A 23,101-nucleotide genomic window follows, 5' to 3' on the forward strand; every position below is an offset into this window, starting at 1 on the left:
AAGCAGGCAGAGGGGAAGAAGGCAGAGGGGAAGCAGGCAGGGGGGAAGCAGGCAGAGGGGAAGCAGGCAGAGGGGAAGCAGGCTCCGCGATGAGCAAAGGAGCCTGATGTTGGGCTCCATCCCAGGAGCCCAGGACCATGGCCTGACCTAAAGGTAGATGCTTAATGACCGAGCCACCCAGGTGCCCCTAAATAAATAAAATCGTTTTTTTTTTTTAATTTTATTTATTTATTTGATACAGAACAAGAGTGAAAGAGAGAGAGAGTGGGCACAAGCTCCAGGAACAGAAGGCAAAGGGAGCAGAGTCCCTGCCAAGCAGGGAGCCTAATGTGAACCTCAATCCCAGGACGCCGGGATCATGACCGGAGCCAAAGGCGGAAGCTTAACCCACTGAGCCAGCCAGGTGTCCCAAAAGAAGATCCCTTTTAAAAAATTAGTAAATAATAAAATAATGGAGTTGGGGTGAGACGTTTTTAAAGAACTTTTTTAAGGCTCTTATATGCTGCCGACAAAAAAAATGCCCCTAAGTGTGTAACTCCTTGATCACTTAAGGTGACCCGAGTCCTGTGAATAAAATCCAACAGGCCACTGGGTTCCGTCTCCACAAGGAGCCGTAGGCCCCCCACCTGTCCTTCACCCCGCCCTGTTCCAGCTACTTCTCTCACTCGGTTGAGCCAGGCGCCATACAGGGTGAGGGGAATGATCTGATACCGGCCCACACCCCTTCCCATGTTTGCGTCCGAACCAGCCAGGTTCCCTACAGCCAAATCCACCAGGACAGGGAGCGGCAGCGTCTGGGACGGTGCTGAAGTCAGCCTACTGAGCATTAAGAAGTGAAGAGCGGGGGGGTCTAACCCTCCCTCCCCCACCTAAACTGTGGTCTTGGCCTGTCCAACTTCTCTGCATTCATTCATGGCTTGTCAGTACAATCCAGAGCCTGACCCAGATCTCTTTGTCTCCAGACCAAATATGGACTTATTGTTACTAATACTCTGCACGTCAGGAGACTCACACAGCTTCGCCTCACTGACAGCTGCTTTCACCACAGCTACCACACGTGCTCATTTGGGAGGGTTACATCATTCTGAAGATGAAATTTCACTCTGTGCAACCAGACTGAGCCCACTGGACAAAAGAACACGACATGGCCGTCACAAAAAGCCAATGCTACTAGGCCGCACTGGGAGGAGGGCTGTGTCTGGAACACAGAAGGACCCTAACTTTGGTCTGCACAGCTAACCCCCATCCGGGGCAGGAACTCCATGTCAAGCACACTCTTCAAAGGATATGGACAAACTAGGCACATTTGGAGAAAAGGATCAGGTTGGTGAATGTACTCATAGCCTTGTTTGTCATGTGAAGCCCAATAAAAAAAGCTAGGGGACATTTAGCAACCAAAGAATATGATAGAAAGACACACTAGGGGCGTCTGGGTGGCTCAGTGGGTTAGAGCCTCTGCCTTCGGCTCGGGTCATGATCCCTGGGTCCTGGGATCGAGCCCCGCATCCGGCTCTCCGCTTGGTGGGGGGTCTGCTTCCCCCTCTCTCTCTCTGCCTGCCTCTCTACCTACTTGTGATCTCTCTCTCTGCCAAATAAATAATAAAATCTTTAAAAAAAAAAAAAAAGAAAGAAAGACACACTAGTTTTCTTCTACTAGAGGAAAGGCCATGTGGAAGAGGAACAGGTTCATTTCTTCTATGGGGCTGCAGAAAACAGACCCGGACAAAGGGACAAAAACAACAACACGCATTTGGGGTCCACTAGGGATATCTTTGTCACAATCAGAGATAAACCAGACTGCTTATCGCCCATAGCCTGCCTGTGAAGGACACAGAACACAAACGGGACAGGCGCTTGCTGAACAGGAAATAAATGGGTCCCAGCATCTGCGACAGAGTACTCCAGAAGCCTTCCTGTGGCTCTCATCCCCCACTGTGTGCGAAACAACCACCAGCTGTTTCCAATAATGCATATTCCCAGGCCCTACTCCTGGGTCCTATTCCGGGTCTGAGCGGCACCAAGGAACACGCATTTTCAGTGAGCGCTTGTGAGAGACCCCACGCCAGGGTGACCTGATACAGTATCCCCTGGGACACACTCGGAAAAATACTCCTCTAAACCCTTTGCCACGTGTCCCCTGAGCAGAAAGGCTGCTCTGGTCAGGACTTCCAACTGTCTACCAGTCTACTGCACGGACAGAATAGCAGGACATCCTCGACGACGGACGTAAGGAGGATGAGGGCTCTGGACGCTGCCTCCACTCATCTTTTACAGCTATTTCTTTGAAGGAGGCAAACCTAGGCTATGATAAATCTTTCCTATATTTTTTCCCCTGCAAATAACCTAGAATTAGACCTTATTTACCAAATGAAAGGAAAAAACCAAAAACAACAAAACAACACCCACCACTCCTTTTTCCACCACTTCCTTCAGTTTCGAGCGTGTCATTTTGGGCTCCTGAGGCAGGGAAAATAAGAAGGAAACAGTCAGTAACACTCATCATGTGAATCCGGGGTTCCGCGACGTTAACTCTGCCCCCAGCCCCAGTGTTTAGACCCCCGAGCAACCTCCCGCGCTCGCCCGTCGACAGCAGCTCTGCCCCGCGCAGGGAAGGGCAACATCAACTACTCACGAACATCGGCATGTCCTCCGTCTCACTGATGGCTGCTTTCATCATCGCCACCACGTGCTCGTTTGTGATGACTTCCTGCAGAAAGATGAAATCCCACTTTATGCAACAAAGATGTGTTAACAAGGTAACAGCCGCTTCCCTGCGCCTCCGCTGGATACGGAAATGGCTTCCAGGTGGGGGAAGGCCGGCTCTGGCCAGAAGCACCCAGGTCCAAGCTGCAACAGAGCAGGGAAGCCCGACGCCACAGCTACCAGAAGCAGGAGTGCAGGTGCGGGTAACGGACTCTACGCGTCTGGGAAACGGTAACCAGCAAGGAAAGTTCTGTAATCAGCCGTGCGGACACCCCTGCGTGCACAGCTTAGACTGTGCCCCAGGCATCCCTGCAGACCTCCGGACCCACAGAAGAGCGCGCCCACTGCAACATTACCGCCTTCAGGTGTGCCAAACCGGCAAGGCGGCGGAGGCAGAGCGGTGTACCTGCCCGGGTCCTTCCGAGTGGCTGCTGAGTGCAGCGGGGTTGGGGCAGAGGCACCTCCCAAAGTCAGCCAGTCCCACACTAGGAGCCCGGGAGCCCCGTGTCCTGCCCCCGCGCCCAGGCCGCCCGGCACGCACGTGCAGGATGTTGCGCACGTTGACCGCGGTCAGGTTGTGCTGCTTGGCGCCGTCCTCCAGCGTGCGGTCCAGCGCAGCATCCAGCTTCAGGTCGCAAGCCCACGCCCCGCCCTCGGGACCCCGGCCGTCCCGCCTCCGCTTGGTGCCCTTTCTCTTTCTTCGCCTCTTCTCACTTTCTTCACCACCTTGCTCTTCTGCAAATAAACCGAGAACACCATGAGACTCTCCAGACCGCGGCTCCCAGAACCCACCCCAGCAAGCCAACAGCGACAGAAAAGAGGCTGCCGGCCAGCTGGCCTTGGAAATGAAAGCGGCAGGTGCGGCGGCTACAGACGGGGTGCAGCAGCCAGCCCTCTACACGACCACAAGGACGGAGTTACTCCTGCGAACAACCTGAGGAGGCCGGGACTACTGCTTTTCCCATTGTACAGATGAAGAAACTGAGGCAGAGTAAGAAACTTTCCCAAGGGCGAGTAATGACAGAGACAGGCTCTGAAGCCTTGCTCTCCAGCCCTGGCATCCACAGTCCTAATGACTACCGTGTGCAGCCCAGATGATACACCAGAAACCCCAGCTTCGTGTCTCAGTGCTGGGCGACCTCAGCAGGAGTCTCATTTCCTTCTTCTGCAAATACAGACATGTGCCTCTCCGGGATACCATGCAGATGAAGTGAAATAATATAAACCAAAGTGCTTTATGCCAGTGAAACAGTATACAGTGTAATCTGTCATTATCATTACCCAGTTCAGAAAAGCGAAAAACAAGGAGGAAAGGATAAAAAATTCACTCTGAACTGTACCAAAAAAGGGGAGGTGGGGGGACAAAATTACCTCCGTTCTACAAGAGCATATAACCAGACAAAAGGAAAAACTTCTTTTTTCTTTTTTTAAAGATTTTATTTATTTATTTGACAGAGATCACAAGCAGGCAGAGAGGCAGGCAGAGAGAGAGGAGGAAGCAGGCTCTCCGCTGAGCAGGGACACCCCCCCCAACAATGCGGGGCTTGATCCCAGGACCCTGAGATCATGACCCAAGCTGAAGGCAGAGGCTCAACCCACTGAGCCACCCAGGCGCCCCAAAGAAAAACTTGATTAGCAGAATCTGCAAAGTCTTGAGATACATTATCATGTAATACAGGTTCTCATCCTTCCAATGCTTTCAGGCCTGCTACCCTCTGAAAACAAGGATTAGACAGGATTAACATGAACGTGACCTTCTCTGTCTAAAAAGATTTTGTGACCTTCAAGTCATACCCTGGCGATATTTACATAGCGAAAGTTATTAGTGACTTCAAACAATAGCTTCTGCACTTGTGAACACACACCAAGAATGTGATAAATGTGTACAACTCTTAATCCAGTAATTATTGTTAAGGAAACAATTAGATGTGCAGAGACTAATAATCACACTACTCACTGCAACATTAATTATTTTAGCAAAAAGATGGGAAAGTACTAAATTTTAGCAAAAAGATGGGAAACTACTAAATGTCCAACATTACAGGAAGGTAAAATGAGCACCGGTACAAACATACACCGGACTGTAACAGAGCCACTAAAACTTTTTAGGGGCACCTGGATGGCTCAGTAAGTACAGCAAGTGACGCTTGATCTCAGGGTTGTGGGTTTGAGCCCCACCTTGGTTGCAGAAATTACTTAAATAAATAAAACTTTTTTTTTTAATGGTCTTTTCAAGCAAAGGCAAAAACAAGTAAAAATGTCTACAAAGAGCTTTAAATAACATGGAAATTTTTCTGATAATGATTTTTAAGGGAAAAAAAGAAAAGGCAGAATTCAAACATGCACATCTCAGAGTGGTACCTTCTGAATCAACCGTGCTGCTCCGAGGTATGACCCACAAGATGACACCTGCAAAGAATTACAAAACCTCCCAAAGCAGCTAAAGAATGATAAAGCTCTTTACCACTTTTATTTTGAGAAACCAGCAAAAGGGGAATTACACACTGACTCCCTAAAAGTTCTTGTGTATCTCTCTTCTCACCTCACCAGTTCTCCACCCATTCTCTCCAGACCACCTCTTTCTGCGGCCCCCACCGTCTTGCACCCCCGCTCACGCAGACCAACCAAGCCGGGCCTCGGCTTCTGCCACATGCCCTTCCCTCCTCATCTTCCCTGCGCCACAGCAACAATGACCCAGGAGAAAAAGAACAAGGATTTCGGACACCCATGGAAGATCCTATCCTATCACATTATTAATAACACTATCAACTGCAAAATTTAATCTAGGGGCACCTGGGTGGCTCAGTGGTTAAGCCTCTGCCTTCGGCTCAGGTCATGATCTCAGGATCCTGGGATCGAGCCCCACATCGGGCTCTCTGCTCAGCGGGGAGCCTGCTTCCCCCCTCTCTCTCTGCCTGCCTCTCTGCCTACTTGTGATGTCTCTGTCAAATAAACAAATAAAATCTTTAAAAAAAAATTTAATCTAGAGAGGAAAAGTTTCAAAGAGATGACATAAGTTCAAACTATTAACACCATACTAGAAACAAGAAAGTTTGTTAACGGGGCGCCTGGTTGGCTCAGTTGGTTAATAAGCAACTGCTCTTGGCTCAGGTTTTGATCCTGGAGTCCCGGGATCGAGTCCCACATTGGGCTCCCTGCTCAGTGGGGAGTCTGCTTCTCCCACTGACCTCTCTCCTCTCATGCTCTCTCTCTCTCTCTCTCTCAATCTCAAATAAATAAATAAATCTTTTAAAAGTTTGGGGCACCTGGGTGGCTCAGTGGGTTAAGCCTCTGCCTTCAGCTAAGGTCATGATCCCAGGGTCCTGGGATCAAGCCCTGCATCAGGCTCTACACTCAGCAGGGAGCCTGCTTCCTCCTCTCTCTCTGTCTGCCTCTCTGCCTACTTGTGATCTCTCTCTCTCTCTCTCTGTCAAATAAATAAATAAATAAATAATCTTAAAAAAAAAAGTTTGTTAACTAAAACATCACCAAAACAATAAAATCTTCTTTATAAAATTTAGACATACAAAATGTAGCCAAAACCCAACAAAGAAGGCCAATGAAGGAAATATACAAAGGAAGCAGCTAAACTTTATGAAATGTTATATAGTTAGTTGATGAGGAATCAAGCTGTCCTTTAAAACAGAGTTTCTCAAATTGTCTTTGACGAAGAGCTAGTTTTGCTTTTGACCAAACCATTATAGATTTATATTTATTTTTTAAGATTTTATTTATCTACTTGAGAGAAAGAGAGAGAGCACGAGAAGGGTAAAGGGCAGAGGGAAAGGGAGACACAGACTCCCTGATAAGCAGGGAGCCCAATGTGGGGCTCAATCCCAGGACCCTGGGATCATGACCTGAGCCAAAGGCAGACGCTCAATGACTGAGCCACTCAGGCACCCTAGACTTATATTTTTATAAAATAAAATTAAGAATGTAGCCATCATGTCAAATGTTACAAAATTTCTAAATTTTTACTCTGGGTCTCCATAAATAATTTGTTTCAAACCAGTTCTCAAACTGGCACTGGTTCTCAGACCCCACCCTGAGTAGCAATGCTTTAAGATATACATTGAAACACTTAGCCCGACTAAAAATACTATTTAAAAAAATGAAACATAAAAATTATTTAAATAAGATCCTTGTATATGTGTCATATACACATACAGTGGCTCAGTCGTTAAGCGTCTGCCTTTGGCTCAGGTCCCGATCCCAGGGTTCTGGGATTGAGTTTCTCATCTGGTTCCCTGCTCAGCGGGGAGCCTGCTTCTCCCTCTTCCACCCCCCCTGCTTGTGTTCCCTCTCTCACTGTCTCTCTGTCAAATAAATACATAAAATCTTTTTTTAAATTATTTAAATGAATTCTGAAGAAAGTTTATCATAAAATTTAAATGCGTGTATTTCTCCTGGAAAAATCATTAGAATTAACATAATTCCATTTAGAGGAGCTATCTTATCAACAGGCCATCAAAATGGGGTTAAAAGTCTAAATTGCATCGCACCTGTCTCTCCTCTGATCTCTGATTTTACTGCGGAGTTGTTATTAGGGAGTACACGAAGGAAAATGTAATACATCCGAACTCCAACACACTGCACCAACCGTTAAAAAAAGAACAGATAATTCTACTATTGGTTACACTGCTGTAGAGCGAATCCTTTATCTTCTAAAATACGGGGATCCCGCTGGCTCTGAGGAGCTGAAATGTAAACCTAAAAGAAAGAAGCGCCTCTATAAAGGTCAGACTAGGAAAAATGCAGAAGAAAATCTAATTTTCCTTCCATGAGAAAGATGGAATGTGGCTGAAAACAAGAGATTCCCTGAAAATTAGAGCTAATGATGTAACCAATACCCGGCAAGTCAAATGCGCCGCAGACAGACCGCAGAGTGGACTGAGTGGGCGCACGAGCCATGGCGCGCCAGGGTCTCCGACACCGAAGCCGCTCAATGGCCCCCGCAGCCACATGGCTGGGATCTCGGGAGCCGCGACGACACTGTTGTTCTTCACAGATGAAACCTGCCCCCAAAACCACGGCAGAACCACACAAACTACAACTGACCTTTGGGCAACACAGGTTTGAACTGTGCAGGCCCACATGTGCGTGGGTTGTTTTCAATAAATACAGGCCAGGGGCGCCCGGGTGGCTCCGCTGGTTAAGCGTTTGCCTTCAGCTCAGGTCACGATCCCGGGGTCCTGAGATCAAGTCCCGCATGGGGCTCCTACCTCGGCAGAGAACCTGCTGCTCGCCTGCAAGTGTGTGCTCCCTCTCTCTGACAGAGACATAAAATCTTTAAAAATAAATAAATAAATGAAAATAAAAATAAATACAGTATAGTACTATGGATGTATTTTCTCTTCCTTATGATTTTCATAACCTTTTTCTTTATTTCGGCTTACTCTACTGCAAAGACAGAGTATATGTTACACATAGCAGAGAAAACATGTTCATCAACTACCGGTAAGGCTTCTGGTCAGCAGCAGGTCATGTCTGAGAAGAGTCAAAAGTTCTATGTGGAGGGGCTCCTGGGTGGCTCAGTGGATTAAAGCCTCTGCCTTCAGCTCGGGTCATGATCTCAGGGTCCTGGGATCGAGCCCTGCATTGGGCTCTCTGCTCGCCAGGGAGCCTGCTTCCTCCTCTCTCTGCCTGCCTCTCTGCCTGCTTGTGATCTCTGTGTCAAATAAAAAAATAAAATAAAATCTTTAAAAAAAAAAATAGTTCTATGTGGATCTTCAACTGTGTGGGGCACAGCGCCCCACCCCCACATTCAAGGCCAACTGTACATAAAAGTGGAAAAATATATAAAGTCGTCGGAAGGCACTGAACAGCCCTCACGGAAAGGGTTTAAGGAACTGTGATCTTTTAAAGAAGGGAAGCACGTTAAGGAGGACCTAACCTGAGGGGTGTCTGGGGGGCTCAGGTTAAGCCTCTGCCTTCAGCTCAGGTCATGATCCCAGGGTCCTGGGATCGAGCCCCGCACAGCCCCACATCGCCCTACATTGCCCTACATCGGGCTCTCTGCTCAGTGGGGAGCCTGCTTCCCCACCCCCCCGCCACCATCTGCCTTTCTGCCTACTTGTGATCTCTGTCTGTCAAATAAATAAATAAAATCTTAAAAAAAAAAAAAAAAAGATTTTATTTGACAGACAGAGATCACAAGTAGGCAGAGAGACAGGCAGAGAGAGAGAGAGGAGGAAGCAGGCTCCCTGCCATGCAGAGAGCCCGATGCGGAGCTCGATCCCAGGACCCTGGGACCATGACCTGAGCCGAAGGCAGAGGCTTTAACCCACTGAGCCACCCAGGCGCCCCGAAATAAATAAAATCTTAAAAAAAAAAACCAAAAAAAAACCTCAACATTTAAAAAAATAAATAATGACAGGTACATAGATAGAAACAAAGATAGATACAAATAATAAAGAAAAGCAAAACTAAATATATTTTCTTTCCAGACAAATAAAATCTGAGATAATTCACTGACATAAATAAGACCAGGTTAACAAGAAATACTAAAGGAAAATCTTCAAAATGGGAAAAAAAAAAAAAAAAAAAAGATCCCCGATAAAGGCAAAGCAAAGAACTTCAGGATGAGGGCGCCTGGGGGGCTCAGTTGTCAAGTGTCTGCCTTCGGCTCAGGTCATGATCCCAGGGTCCTGGGATCGGCTCCGCATTGGGCTCCCTGCTCAGGGGAAGCTTGCTTCTCCCTCTCCCACTCCCCCTGCTTATGTTCCCTCTCTTGCTGTGTCTCTCCCTGTCAAATAAATAAAATCTTAAAAAAAAAAAAAAAAAAACAAACTTCAGGATGAATCAAAGAACACCAGAAAGGTTAACTGTGTGATGAATGTAAATGAATACTGACTGACTAAAGTAGTGACAATAACATCTTAGGGATTTAAAACTTACAAAAAAGTAAAATATAATATTAATAGCACAAAAGACAGGAGTAGATACGTGGAGTGAAATTGCTATAAAGTTCTTGTATTGTTTTGCATGTGGTAAAAGTAAAAATTTAGTAATTGTTTTTTTAAGTTTTTTATTTATTTCAGGGAAAACGAGAGCACATGAGCATGTGCACAAGCAGGGGGAGGGCAATGGGATAAAGAGAACCCCAAGCGGACTCTGTACTGAGTGGGGAGCCTGCAGCAGGGCCCCATCCCACACCCCTGAGATCATGACCTGAGCCCAAACTGAGAGACACTCAAACCGAATGAGCCAACGGAGCTGACTGGCCCAGCTGGTAGAGAATGGGACGCCTGATGTCAGGGCTGTGAGTTCAAACCCCACACTGGGTACAGAGAATACAAAAAAAAAAAAGTCTTTAAGAGGCACCGCGCAGGCTCAGTCAGAAGGGCATGCGACTCTTGATCTGGGGTTGTGAACGTGAGCCCCACGTAGGGTGCAGAGATCACCTACCTAAGCAAAACCTGGGGCGCCTGGCTGGCTCAGAAGCTCCGGCAGCCACCTCCTGACACCTACGAGCTCAGGTCACAATCTCATCAGGGCCATGAGGTTGGGCCCCACATTGCGTTCTGTGCTGGGCGCGGGTCTGCTTAAGATTCTCTCCGCCCCTCCCTGCCACATGCGTGCGTTCTCTCTCAAATAAATAAATAAATTTTTATTTAAATAAATAAGACTTTAAGAAATGAAATAGGTAGAACCAAAAGGAAATACAGACAGATCCACAGTTCAAGTTGGAGACTTCATTAGTTCTTTCCCGGTAAGTGACAAACAGACCGCCCCCCATACAAAGCTGTAAAAAGGGAAGAACCAGACAATGCTATCAACCAGCGAAATCGACTTTCATAGAACAGTCGCCTCCAAACAACAGAGTGCATGTTCTCTTCGAATACAAATGGAAGAACTACATAAAGATTATATTCAACATCTGAATAAAGACGGGGGGGCGGTAATATTCTGGGCTCCAAAATAAACATCAATAAGTAAAAAATAAGTAAAAAATGAATGAAATTATACAAAGTACAATCAGGAGACAAGGGAATTAAATCAGAAGCCAGTAAGAGAAAGAGAGCAAGGATTCTCCAAACTACACACTTCTAAACAAGCCGTGTGGCAAAGGAGATATCACAAAGGGCCACAGCAGAGCTAACTGAAGTCGTGAAATACGACACAGCACGTGTGTGGGCACAGCTAACACCAGCGCTTAAAGGCAAACGGATGCCTCAAATACTATTATTAAAATATGTAATAAGTAGGGGGCGCTTGGGGGGCTCAATCAGTTAAGCGTCAGATTTCGGCTCAGGTCATGACCCCAGGGTCCTGGGATGGAGCCCCCGCTGAGCATGGAGCCCACTTAGATTCTCTCTCCTCTGACCCTCCCTTAACTCACGTGTGCCTGCACACTCACGTTCTCTCTCTCTCAAATAAATAAATAAAATTGTAAAAAAAAAAAAAAAAAAAGGACACCAAAGGAATATTATGAAAACCTTTATGCCAACGTTTTCACAAGTTGGATGAAACAGATACTTTGCAAGACACCAGCTGTCAAAGCTCACTCAAGAACAAGTAGATAATTGGAACAGCCCTGTATCTGCTAAAGAAACTGAGTTCAGGGGCGCCTGGGGGGCTCAGTCGGTTTAGCATCTGCCTTTAGCTCAGGTCATGATCCTGGGGTCCTGGAATCCTGGAGTCCTGGGCTCCCTGCCCAGCGGGGAGTCTGCTTCTGCCCCTCCCCCCATTCCTTCTCTCTCTCTTACTCAATCTCTTTCTCTCAAATAAATAAATAAAACCTGGAAGGAGAGGAGAGGAGGAGAAAGGAACCAACAGAATTTATAATTAAAAACGTCTACAAAGAAAACTCCAGGCCCAGAGGACTTCACTGGTGCATTCAACACATTTAAGGAAGAAATACCACCAATTCACACACGCTCTTCCAAAAATAAAACCATGAAAAACACAAAAACAAAGAGAAGAGGGAACACTTACCAACTCACTTTACGAGGTCAGCATGACCCCAAGACCACACCATCCAAAGACAATACAAGAACACTACTGGCCACAGGTACACGAATCCTTAAAATATTAGCCAGTCCAATCCAGCAATATATAAAAAGGGTAATACATCACGATCAAAAGGTGTGGTTTACCCCAGAAGTGCAAAATGGCTTAGAAATTTGAAAATCGATCGATATAATTCACCACATCAACAGACCAAAAGCAGAAACAAAAGAAAATCTCAACAGACGTAGTACAAGCTTTTCACCAAATCTACATCAATTCAGCACAACTCCCGGGGAGCAGAGAACGGCCTCCGGCTCCCGTGGCCCCCGGGGACGACTGAGCGCTCTCCGGGGGCCGAGCGCAGGGGGAGACGTCTGCTCGCGCCACTCCTCTGGGCGGTACTGAGGGTCCTCCCCAGCGCCCAGCAAAGCAGGACAGAGCAAGAGGAAGAAGGGGGAGACAAAGAGGGAAGAGGAAGAAAGAGAAAGGAAGACGGGCAAGACGAACAAGCCGGACAGGGAGCCAACCATACTCCCGTGCGCAGGTCCGGGAACCACCTCTGTAAGGAACCAGACATCTACAGACGGTCAACACGCACGAGAAGACGGGCCCTGCGTTACTCGTCCTTAGGGAGAGGCAAGTTCAAACCACAAGGAAATACACCTACTGAAATGGGTAAAACGTAAATGTCGGGCAGCCGCCGCGCAGGCGGGGACTGGCCGTGAGTCTTGTTGCCGAGAGCGTCAGACGGTGCAGCCGCGGTGGGAAACGGGTTGCAGCCTCGAGTCTCACGTGCGTCCGCCATAAGCCCCGGAAGGCCCTCCTGGTGATCCACCGGGAAAAATGAAAACTTGTGTCTGTCAAAGACCTAATATGTCAATGTTTACAGCGTCTTCAGGCAAAACCTGGAAACAACCCAAATGTCCATGGGCTGCTAACAAGTCACCGGTGGCAGGTGTGCAGGGAGCGGCGCTACTCGGCGACAAAGGACACGACTGAGTCTGCAAAGCGCTGCACCAGGCGGCGGCGGCTCCCAACCGCTCATGAGCACCAGCAAAGAAGGCAGCGGAGAGCACGGCAAGGGCAGAACGAGGGGCGGATGAGACCGGGCCGAGAAGGCAGGTCGGCAGCGGGCAGTAAGAGAGCTTTCAGGGCGAGAGAAATGTCCCATGTGCTGACGGTGGTGGCAGTTACAGAACCATATTCATGTTTCAAAGCTCCCTGGATACGCTTTGTTGAATGCAAATTATATCTCAGTAAATCTGACAGCAAGAATCAACAGAAATCTCCACATCACTAACAGAATAAAGAAGAAAAACTCCAGACCACCTGAATAGAAAAGCACTGGTACAAATCATTACGTGATAAAAGTCTCCAGGGACGCCTGGGTGGCTCAGTTAAGCGTCTGCCTTCAGCTCAGGTCCTGATCCCAGGGTCCTGGGATCAAGTCCCACATCAGACTCCCTGCTCAGCGGGGAGCCTGCTTCTCCCTCTGCCTGCTGCTCTGGCTACTTGTGCTCACTCTCTGTCAAATAAATAAATCTTTAAAAAAAAAAAAAGTCCCCCAAAATGAGGAAAATAACTCCCTTAATCTGATAACATATCTCTAAAAATACAGGGCTCCTGGGTGGCTCAGTAAGCCTCTGCCTTTGGCTCAGGTCGTGAGCTCAGGGTCCTGGGATCGAGCCCCACTTCGGGCTCTCTGCTCAGCGGGGAGCCTGCTTCCTCCTCTCTCTCTGCCTGCCTCTGTCTACTTGTGATCTCCGTCTGTCAAATAAATAAATAAAATCTTGGAAAAAAATATATATATATATCTACAAAAAGTCCACAACTCTCTCATGCATAAACATAGAATACAGGAGTGCCTGGCTGGCTCAGTTAAGCATTATGACTCTTGATTTTACCTCAGGTTGTGATCTCAGGGTCATGAAATTGAGCCCCATGTCAAGCTCCATACTCACAGGAAGTCTGCTTAAGATTCTCTCTCTCTCTGTCCCTCCTCCTCGCCACTTGTAAAAACAAAACCAAACCCCCAGACAAATATGGAGTGCCTTCCCACAAGTTCAGATGAAATGTGCGTGATCAACACCTGTATTTGCAGTACGAGAAAGAAATCACGGAGCCGCTGGCTGGCTCAGTCAGTTAAGCACCTGCCTTCAACTCAAGTCATGGTCCCAGGGTCCTAGTTTCCAGCCCTGCATCAGGCTCATCAGGGAGCCTCTGACTCTGACCCGCTGCTCGTGCTCTCTCTCTCATAAATAAGTAAAATCTATTTTTAAAAAAATGAGGGGCGCCTGGGTGGCTCAGTGGGTTAAGCTGCCGCCTTCGGCTCAGGTCATGATCTCAGGGTCCTGGGATTGAGTCCCGCATCGGGCTCTCTGCTCAGCGGGGAGCCTGCTTCCTCCTCTCTCTCTGCCTGCCTCTCTGCCTACTTGTGATCTCTGTCGGTCAAATAAATAAATAAATAATCTTTTTAAAAAAATAATAAAAAAATAATTTAAAAAAAAATGAGGGGCTCCTGGGTGGCTCAGTCAGTTAAGCATCTGCCTTCGGCTCAGGTCATGATCCTGGGGTCCCGGGATGGAGCCCCACATCGGTCTCCCTGCTCAGCAGGGAGTCTGCTTCTCCCACTACTCCCCCTCCCCTGCTCATGATCGCTCTATCTCAAGCTCTCTCTCTAAAAACTAAATGAAATCTTTAAAAAAAAAAAAAAGTTGAATAGACACAGAAAACCTAGACTACTCACAACAGAATACTAGACAGCAGTGAAAACCAAGAATGTACAGATACACTCAACGGTGTGGGCCGATTTCAGAGACACAAGTGGACGAGTGGAAAAACGCACGTATGTCGCAGGACACACAAACACAGGACTCCACTCATACGGAGTACGAAGCAGTGAACCAAACTGGGCTGCCAGAAGTCGCAGAAACGGTCCTCCACGGGGGAGGCACCAGTGACAACCGAAACGGATGACTTAGGGTACAGGTAATGCTCTGTTTCTTGATCTGGTTCCTGGCTGCACGGGTGTACTCGGTCTCCGAAAACTCAGGGAACTAGGATATCTTAGGATACATGCAGTTTTCTGCATATCATACTTCATATCATGCTTCAATAAAGAAGGTTTTTCTCTTTAAATTACGAAAAAAGAGAAGAAGAAAGCCTACCCATCGGAATGAAGAGTCCACCATCCTCGGTCTCATCCTCGACTTGCGGAGCCAGAGTCCCGAGGGGCTTTTCCTGAGGACAGCCACAGACACCTGGCTGAGGGGACTTCCCAGGCTGGGCTCCTGGCTTTGCAGAGTGGCTGCCTAAGGGCGGCGAAGGCGTCGCCCCTCCAGAATGCAACTGAGGTTTTCCTGGAAGAATCACAAGTATTGCTCCACACTTTGCCCATTATCAGCCACACCAGATACCACATTGTAGAAATCAGGATTTTGCTATAAAGTCCTTTATCGCAGGGTAACTCCATCAACGATGCATGCATCGTAACGGCATTCTTCTCTCTCCTACACGGTCGTCAGGAATCAAAGCTCGGCTCCAAGGCACTCACCTATAATGTCAGGTATTGAACCACATAATGGCTACAGTCTACTACTTTTTTCTTTCCTCTTAATTTTTAAGTAGGCTCCACGCCCAGCATGGGGCTTGAACTCATGACCCTGAGATTAGGAGCCACACACTCTACCGACTAAGCCAGCCAGGCACCCCAAGGTCTTTCTCCTGCTAATATGCTTTGAGTTACGCACTTTTTCCCTATGCAGAAATCAGAACCATCATTGTTGGGGGGAGGGGCTGTTACACTCCTGTTGACAAAGGGGCATTTTATACAGACAACCATTAATACACGTTCCGCCCACCGTAAGCGATACCCATTATAAATGTCCTGAACTTTCTGACTCGGTAAATTCTACAGAGCATTAGAGTACAAACCACTGTAGAGCTATCAGCATATGGTTCCACAGTCCATTAGACAACTGTCCCCTCTTCATCTCAACTCTCAACGAGTGCTATCTTTCTGCTGGGCAAGACGGGGCGTTTAAAAAGCAAGGGAACATTCATTCTGTAGCAAAAGTCAACATGAGAACCAAGCTTCACGAGGAGGAAAACACAGGCAGAACAGGTGTGCTGAACAGTGACTGCCAGCTCCTGAGACAAGGACCCGGAGGGATGACAGCAGAGGGAAAGGGCGCACAAATTTTCACAGTGCAGTGTTGGGATCTATGAACTGTTTCCATGTCTGTGTGTTACAGTCAAAACATGTTCAAAACAGAGATCAAGTTATTTATCTTGAATGCTCTATGCAGAGCAGCCTTCATGCTGTCACCTGTTGCCTCATCGACACTGGGACTTTCAACTGGTGTTAAACATGGTTGTTGGTTTCTTTCGTTTTGTAAACATGGTTTTAAATTGGACCATCCCTGGGAGGCCTGGGTGGCTCAGTTAGTTAAGTGTCTCCCTTCGCTCAGGTCATGACCCCAGGGTCCTGGGATCAAGCTCCACATCAGGGGAGCTTGCCGGGGAGCCTTGCTTGCAGGGGAGCCTGCTTCTCCCTCTGCCGGCTTCTCCCCCTGCTTGTGCTCTTTCTGTCAAATGAATAAATAGAATCTTTTAAAACTAAGTAAGTAAATAAACAGGACCATCCTCTCCCCCAACAAAGAAAAAAAGGTTTAATCCTAAAGAAGCCATGAATCAATCCTGATTTGCACGTACTCTCAACTTCCAGCTTCACTTCCGGAGCCCATGAGCACTCTGCAATTTCAAAACGTCCCACGGCTTTGCCTTTCATGGGGACCAGACAAGGAGTCAGATCCCAAACCCACCAAATCCAAAGTTGCTCTCAGCCAAATTTCTCAGAAAAGAGAACTTCAATAAACAGCACAGTGCTCTCCTTTCATCAACAGTCTCGAACAAGCTGCACAATTAATGATGTCAACATTTTCAAAACCAAACCAACATAAGAGACTTATTAAATAAACATGCCAGAAGTTCACTTTGGTAGTTTCCATCGATACATCTACTACCTAAAACGTACTTGAAAAAACTGTAACACTGTCCCTACAGTTTACCAGGCATAGAGAAAAGGTTCCTTTTCTTTTCAAGTTTTATTGATTTTAGTAATCTCTACACCAACATGGGGCTCAAACTCACCACCCTGAGATCAAGAGTCACATGCTCTTCCAACTGAGGCAGCCAGGCACCCCCAAAATGTTCCTTTTCAATGACCACATCCCATGGCTTCTCAATTTAACTCCCGTCTCAGAGAACCCCACAGGAACCCCACTCTTCCTTTCCTCTCTCCATGTGCTAGATGCTCAGAGCCCCTAGAAAGGGAAGCTGAGAAGGGTAAGACAGAGCAGGGGAAGGGAAACTCCACAGAGCACATCTGTAACTTGTTTACTGCTGGCCTAACAACTGTGTGGATTGATAACATGAAAACGATTAGCTGAGAACTGTACAAGTCAACTAATTTTAAGCTGATATCTGAGTTAATCATTTTAGAAGGCAAAAAAAAGTTAAGTAGAAATTAGGGTATGTAAATGGTTTAAAAAACACACAATTAAAATTCAAAAAAAAAAAAAGAGGGGTAGGGGCTAAAATTGTTAGAATACAAACCAACACAGGCAAGGCTTAATCACTAGCACCTGCAGCCTGGAAACATGATTTCACAGTGTTCACACTGTAACAACATGCTGACACAGTGGCCCCCTGTTGGTTCCCCAGGACACAGGTTCCAAAAGCCCCAGCGATACCTGAAACGTCCCACAGTACTGAACCCCATCCACTGAACCCTACGCACACTGTGTTTTCTCCTGTATATACCTGGGATGATTTAATTCATAAATTTGGCAGTGAGAGGAACAATCACTAGTAACAGAACAATTATAACAATGTACGCTAACAAAAGTTATACAAATGTGCTCTGTCTCTCAAAATACCTTACTACCCTGTACTCACTCTTCTTCTTGTGATGATGTGGGACGATGCGATGCCTACCTGAGGGGATGAAGAGAGGGGAGGGCCCAAGACTGATGATGCAGCATTAGGCAGCCACGGACCTTACAAGGAGTCGGGAGCGTCATCAGCTTCCAGACCATGGCTGACTGGGGATAACGGAAACCACGGACAAGGGGGAGTGGCTGCACCTCAAAATAACCCTGACTTTTTGGGGTTTTTTTTGTTTTTTCTACATAATTATAATACTAGATATTACTTAAAGCAAAACAACAAAACAAATACACACTAATTTTTTTTTTTTTAAGATTTTACTTTTAAGTAATCTCTACACCCAACATGGGACTCAAAGTTACAACCCAGAGATCAAGAGTCACGCGCTCCAGTGACCAACACAGCCAGGCACCCCAACGCTAAATTTCAATGGTAATTACTGCACAGAGTAAAATTGTGAAGAAAATAAAAATAAGATTTTTTTCTTCTTTAAACTTTTCATTATTCAAAATGCGTATATATGAATTCCCAATCTTCTTTCTTCCTTTCTGTTTTGTATGTTATATTTCTATTCCGCAAAAATGAAAAAAAAAAAGGTACTGGGGGAAAAAAGGATTCTGGATAGACACTCCTCAAGTCCTTCTTCCACTGGTATTACAGCTCATTAAAGTGCATGATGGTAGAATCCACTTCCAAGGACGGAGCTTAAGGAAGCAGAGCGGCGTGACAGATAGCCCTCAGCTGCTCCCGCCTCGAGGTCAGCTACACTTTCTTCACCTGCACTTGGACATCTCTGAACAAACCACTGAAAACAGATCCCACTCCAGCAGCTGAGTGACTTTGAACCCTAGTGAATTACCCATTCCTTCCCTACTGGCACCAGAATCCTGCGACCTCTCCAGGTTCACCCACTTCCCCTCCCAGACACAGCCCAGCATGGAGACGACATTTCGGGGACTCGCGGCCTCCCTGGCTGCCCCCACTCTCCTGCTGCACGTCAGCCAGTGCGTGCCACCCTCCCTCCTGAACTCCATCATTTGATCCCAGCTCTCCTGCGCCCCCTCTCAACCACGTCCAACCCTGTCAGGCCCCATTCTCTCTCCTTTGTCACTAACCTTCACAGGATGTGCCTCATTCTCAGAGCTCTCCTCCTTCCTGACTTCTATCCTCTCTCCAGTTCCCCCTCCTGTCATCTTTCTCAGCCCAAGCTGGTCCACTTCCTCCACATTCCTTTCCTTGAAGAAGCATGACGTACGCTCTGATCGTTTCTCCTCCCAGCTCTTGCCCACTCCAGTCTCGGAGTTCTGTCTTACCTTGGTGGCCCCAAAGCACACCTCACACTCCGCACACCTAATGCCCGACCCATTCCCAGCCCCTCCAACGCCTGTGCCGCCATCCCGAGGACAGATGACTGAAATGGTATGAGTCTCCTCTCCCTACGTAGAAAGGCGGCCCTTCTTCCCTCCTCACTGCCGACACGGCAGGGCATGCTTTCGGAAGGTCTCGGGGGAGAAGGCAAGGCTCTGGGTCGTCCGCTCGCCTCCAGCTGCTCCACATGGATTACATGTTTATGTCCTGTCTTCCAAACTAGACCACAAGCTTTCTGAGTTGAGAACTACGCCTTCTGCTTCTTTCATTTATGAACTGGCTATCACCTACAGGAAAAGTTCAAGTGCTTGAGCAGGAAAAACAAAGCCCTTCATGATCTAAACATAATCAACCACTCTGAAGTCATCTCTCACTTCTTCTAACCCACATCGCCATCCCCCTGGGGGGATGAGCTCAGGAACTCTGCAGGTCCTGCGCTCAGCTTACGATACCTCGTGCCGCCAACTGTCAAACCACAACTCACCCCTCAAGTCCTAAGGATTATGTCATCTTTGCAGAGCCCCATTCGATGTCCCAGGCAGTAGTCTGTCCCTTTACACCGCTGCCCCTCCCCCACGAGCCCCACTTCACGGATGCCCACCCATCACAAAAGGCCATACATGGTTCACCTCTCCAGACCGCAGAGGGTAAGAGAAAGAAAAGGCTATGGAAGAGGATCTCAGGAACGGGAGGGAGAAGAAAGTCTCCATCTGTTCATAAAGCTGACTGTCGACCCTTATGAGCAGCGCAGTCCCGATTACACAGCGCATCAGTACACCCTGTCGCAAACACTGCTTCGTAGAGGAACCGCAGGGAGGATGGGGCCAAAGCGCGGTGTCAAGGGAAACAGAGCCGTTCGTATCTTACCTCCTTCTTCCTTGACTTCTTCACTCGGCTCTCCTGAGAAAGGCTCCTTTGGAAGAGGGTGACCACCTCTGTCTTCTTGGGGAACAAGCCCAGGCCTGAGTGTAATCTTCTTCCCTCTCCTTGAACCAGCGGTCTGGACTTTTCCTTTACCGACGTGTACATGAAGGGGCTGGGAAGTCTCCAAGGAAGGCAGCGTGAGTCCCTGAGAGATGGCTGCATCAACCGCTTCTAGAACTGGTGCATCCGTGTCCTGGGTGAGCCCCCTAGAGCTCAAACATGGGGCCTCCACAGCAAGCTGACTTCCAGCGTCCTGCACGGACTCCACCTGGAGGCCTGCCGCTCTGCCATGGCTCGGACCCCCAGAGGGAGACGCCGAGCCCCAGTCTTTCACCTGGTCAGACGATGATTTAACAACCGACTCCAGGTCTGGGTCCTCTCCCTCCTGGCTGCCCTGGTGCTGTGGGGACTCTGTCACCGTAGTCCTTCTCTTCTTACAGGGCAACATTGTACAAGGCCCACTCCTGTTCCATCCTGAATGGAGAAAAGCAAGTTCTCATTACCCTCAGATTAATCACTGATACCAGCATTCTTCAAGCATCTTTCTGCTTATTCACACTCAGTCAGGGACACAGTATTTACACCAAATACACATCCCAGTAAGTGGGAAGTGAGGGACTGTGCTTAGAGTGTGGTGCTCAAACCCTAGCTCCACTCCCACTTAGTACACTATCTTGGCTGATGTAACCTCTCTGATCTTGAGTTTCCTCCACTGTAAAGGACAGTAGCTGTGCTTACCTCAGAGTTATAAGAATTAAACACTACGTGATTAGTAAATGTTAGTTACCATGATTACCGTATGGAAGGTAGAAAAGCACAATGCTGACAGCAAACCGTGGAGTCAAACTCCATCTGTTTCCCAAGCCAGCCTCTCCCCAGCCTTGTGACCCCACATAAGTTATCTAAACTCAACCTCAGCTTCTTCGGCTATAAAACAAAATAGGGGCAACTGGGTGGCTCAGTCGGTGAAGCGGCTGCCTTTGGCTCAGGTCATGACAGGACTGAGCCCTGCCTCAGGCTCCCTGCTCAGCAGGTCTACCCCGTTCCCGCTTGTTCTCCCAGGCTCAATCCCGCTCTCTCAAATAAATAAAATCTTGTAAAAAAAAAAAAAAAAAAAAAGTTTAAAAAAATGAAATAAAAACGGTATCTATGTCATTAGACAGCAATTTATTAGATCAATAATGTTTGCTATCGCTGTTTTCATAAACAGGTAGTTCCAGTAACAGAAACAATCTAGGGTGCCTGGGTGGCTCAGTGAGTTAAGCCTCTGCCTTTGCCTCAGGTCATGATCTCAACGTCCTGGGATCGAGCCCCACATTGGGCCCTCTGCTTGGTGGGGAGCCTGCTTCCCCCTCTTTCTCTCTGCCTGCCTCTTTGCCTGCTTGTGATCTCTCTGTCAAGTAAATAAATAAAATCTTAAAAAAAAAAAACCCAGAAACAATCCAAAAGCAAAGCATGATTGTTCAAAAAGGTTAAGCTACATTAACAGAAATTTTGTGCTGAAAACAAGAGAGTTCCACTATTCTCTATGCTGTCACTTCCTGAACTCTGGGTTCAATTCCAGTTATTCACAGTTTAAAGACAACACTAACTCAAGGTAGAGGGTATCTTTTATGTTCTTATAGCACCTGTTTGCAAAGCTCTTTTACAGTATTTATCACTTTTGTCATTCTCTTGTCTGCCTCCTTCCCATCTCCTCCCCCCAAAACTACGTGCTGAGGAAGTAGGACTTTTCTCTAAGGAAAAGGACTTTTCCAACTGGTACCCCTAGTACTTGGCAGGATCTGCCAACGGCATACTCAATGAATGTTTCCGGAAGAAAAGAGCAAACGAGAGATGGCATGAACTTGGTGCTTAAGTCTATGTAGCATTTGGACCAGGAGTTAAGCAATGTATGAAAACCCGTGGCATCTTTCTAGCCAAAAAAACCTTACTCTCGTAAAATAGGTTCAAGAATACAGTAAGTTGTCTTGTACAGCTCTGAGTTCTTCCTGACAATGCCCATCTGTCAGGGTACCCCACGAAAGCCTGAATAGAGGACTAAGAAAGTTCAGAATCTGAAATATAAGGTTATTTTAAAACTCCCCAATTCAGGGGCGCCTGGCTGGCTCAGTCGGAAGAGTGCAAGTACAACTCCTGCTCTCAGGGCTGTGAGTTCGAGCCCCACGTCGGGGAGAGAGAGATATCAAATAGCTAATTTTTAAAAATAAAATAAACGTCCCTAACTCAGTTTCTCCAGGCAGCAGGAAAGAACCCCACCCTGGGCCCCAAACCAGCCAGTGTCCTAATGTTGACTGTTTAAAGCTCAACAAGCACGTGAAGGTTCTGCGGGCCTCGGGGAGGGAGGCTGGGGAGTAGGTAAGAGGTGGGGCGGGCGCAGCCTGCACGGGTCCTACAGTTCAGAGATAAATGACAGGTTGAGAAAAGAAAAATTAAGACGGGAGGCAGAGAGCGCCTATCCGACGGAGCAGCGCGCAGAGGGGGGGCTCCAGGCACCTGAAACGCAGCAGCAGCCGAAGGCCGGGCTGCGGGAACTGGAATCACCGCCGCGGGGGGAATGAATGCGACCCCGGGCAGCGCCGGCGCGGGCCCCTCCAGGGCACAGGTTCCAAAGGGGAGTCCTCGCCGCGCTCCCCACCTCGGCGCCTAGCGGCGGCCGGGCCCCCACGCCCAGCCCCGCACCGTCACGCACCCCGCGCCGACCCGACCCCTCTTCCCGCCCCACCGCACGCACCCCACCGCCCTCACCAGCCGGCCGGATCCCGCGGAAACCCAGCTCCGCTCCCGCCGGAAGTCGGCCAACGGCAGCGCCGGACGTGCGCGCCCCCGAGCGCGCCCGCTGCCAGGCCGCCAAGGAGCATGCGCCAGCCTCCGGGCGCCGGGCTCGCGGGGGGGCGGGGGAAGCTGGCGCGGCCGCTGTCGGGCGGGAACTTCGGGGCGAGCCCTGGCCGCCTCCGTGCGTGGAGCTGTCCTGCTCCATACTAAGCTGGGGCTCGCGATTCCGTGGTGTCGCTTGACAGGTAACCCTGCCCGCCGCGAGATACCCGCAGCACGGGACCGAGGAAAGGGCGAGCCCCTAGCGCGGCAGGAGGCGGACTCCCTGCGTCTTACGGATCGAACCCGGCGGGCTGGGCCGTGGCCCTCCGCACCCCACACGGGGTTGGCACGGACGCCGCCCCCGCGACGCGGTGCGCATGGGAGAGCC

The 23,101-nt window shown here is 48.4% G+C and overlaps 1 protein-coding gene and 1 non-coding gene across 6 annotated transcripts in view; both read right to left on the reverse strand.

The window, feature by feature from the left end:
- The window catches only part of GON4L (gon-4 like), a 62,986-nt gene extending 40,285 nt beyond the window's left edge, over nucleotides 1-22,701 (reverse strand). For 4 of the 5 annotated variants that reach the window (XM_032845146.1, XM_032845145.1, XM_032845144.1 and 1 more), the window contains exons 1-6: nucleotides 22,645-22,701; nucleotides 19,840-20,370; nucleotides 14,823-15,014; nucleotides 3,245-3,438; nucleotides 2,633-2,707; nucleotides 2,407-2,457 (exon numbers count right to left, since the gene is read on the reverse strand). In XM_032845146.1, the coding sequence (XP_032701037.1) occupies nucleotides 2,407-2,457; nucleotides 2,633-2,707; nucleotides 3,245-3,438; nucleotides 14,823-15,014; nucleotides 19,840-20,344 (1,017 nt within the window). In that variant the 5' untranslated portion in view covers nucleotides 20,345-20,370; nucleotides 22,645-22,701. The remainder of the gene's footprint in view (nucleotides 1-2,406; nucleotides 2,458-2,632; nucleotides 2,708-3,244; nucleotides 3,439-14,822; nucleotides 15,015-19,839; nucleotides 20,371-22,644) is intronic. The other variant, XM_032845147.1, reaches the window with a different exon arrangement.
- Nucleotides 15,289-15,361, reverse strand: TRNAR-CCU. The gene has a single exon. It is a non-coding gene; the product is annotated as a tRNA-Arg (tRNA).
- Nucleotides 22,702-23,101: the final 400 nt, after the last annotated feature.

Source organism: Lontra canadensis, unplaced genomic scaffold, assembly GCF_010015895.1.
Source record: "Lontra canadensis isolate GAN:19392208 unplaced genomic scaffold, GSC_riverotter_1.0 scaffold160, whole genome shotgun sequence".
Lineage (NCBI taxonomy): Eukaryota > Metazoa > Chordata > Mammalia > Carnivora > Mustelidae > Lontra > Lontra canadensis.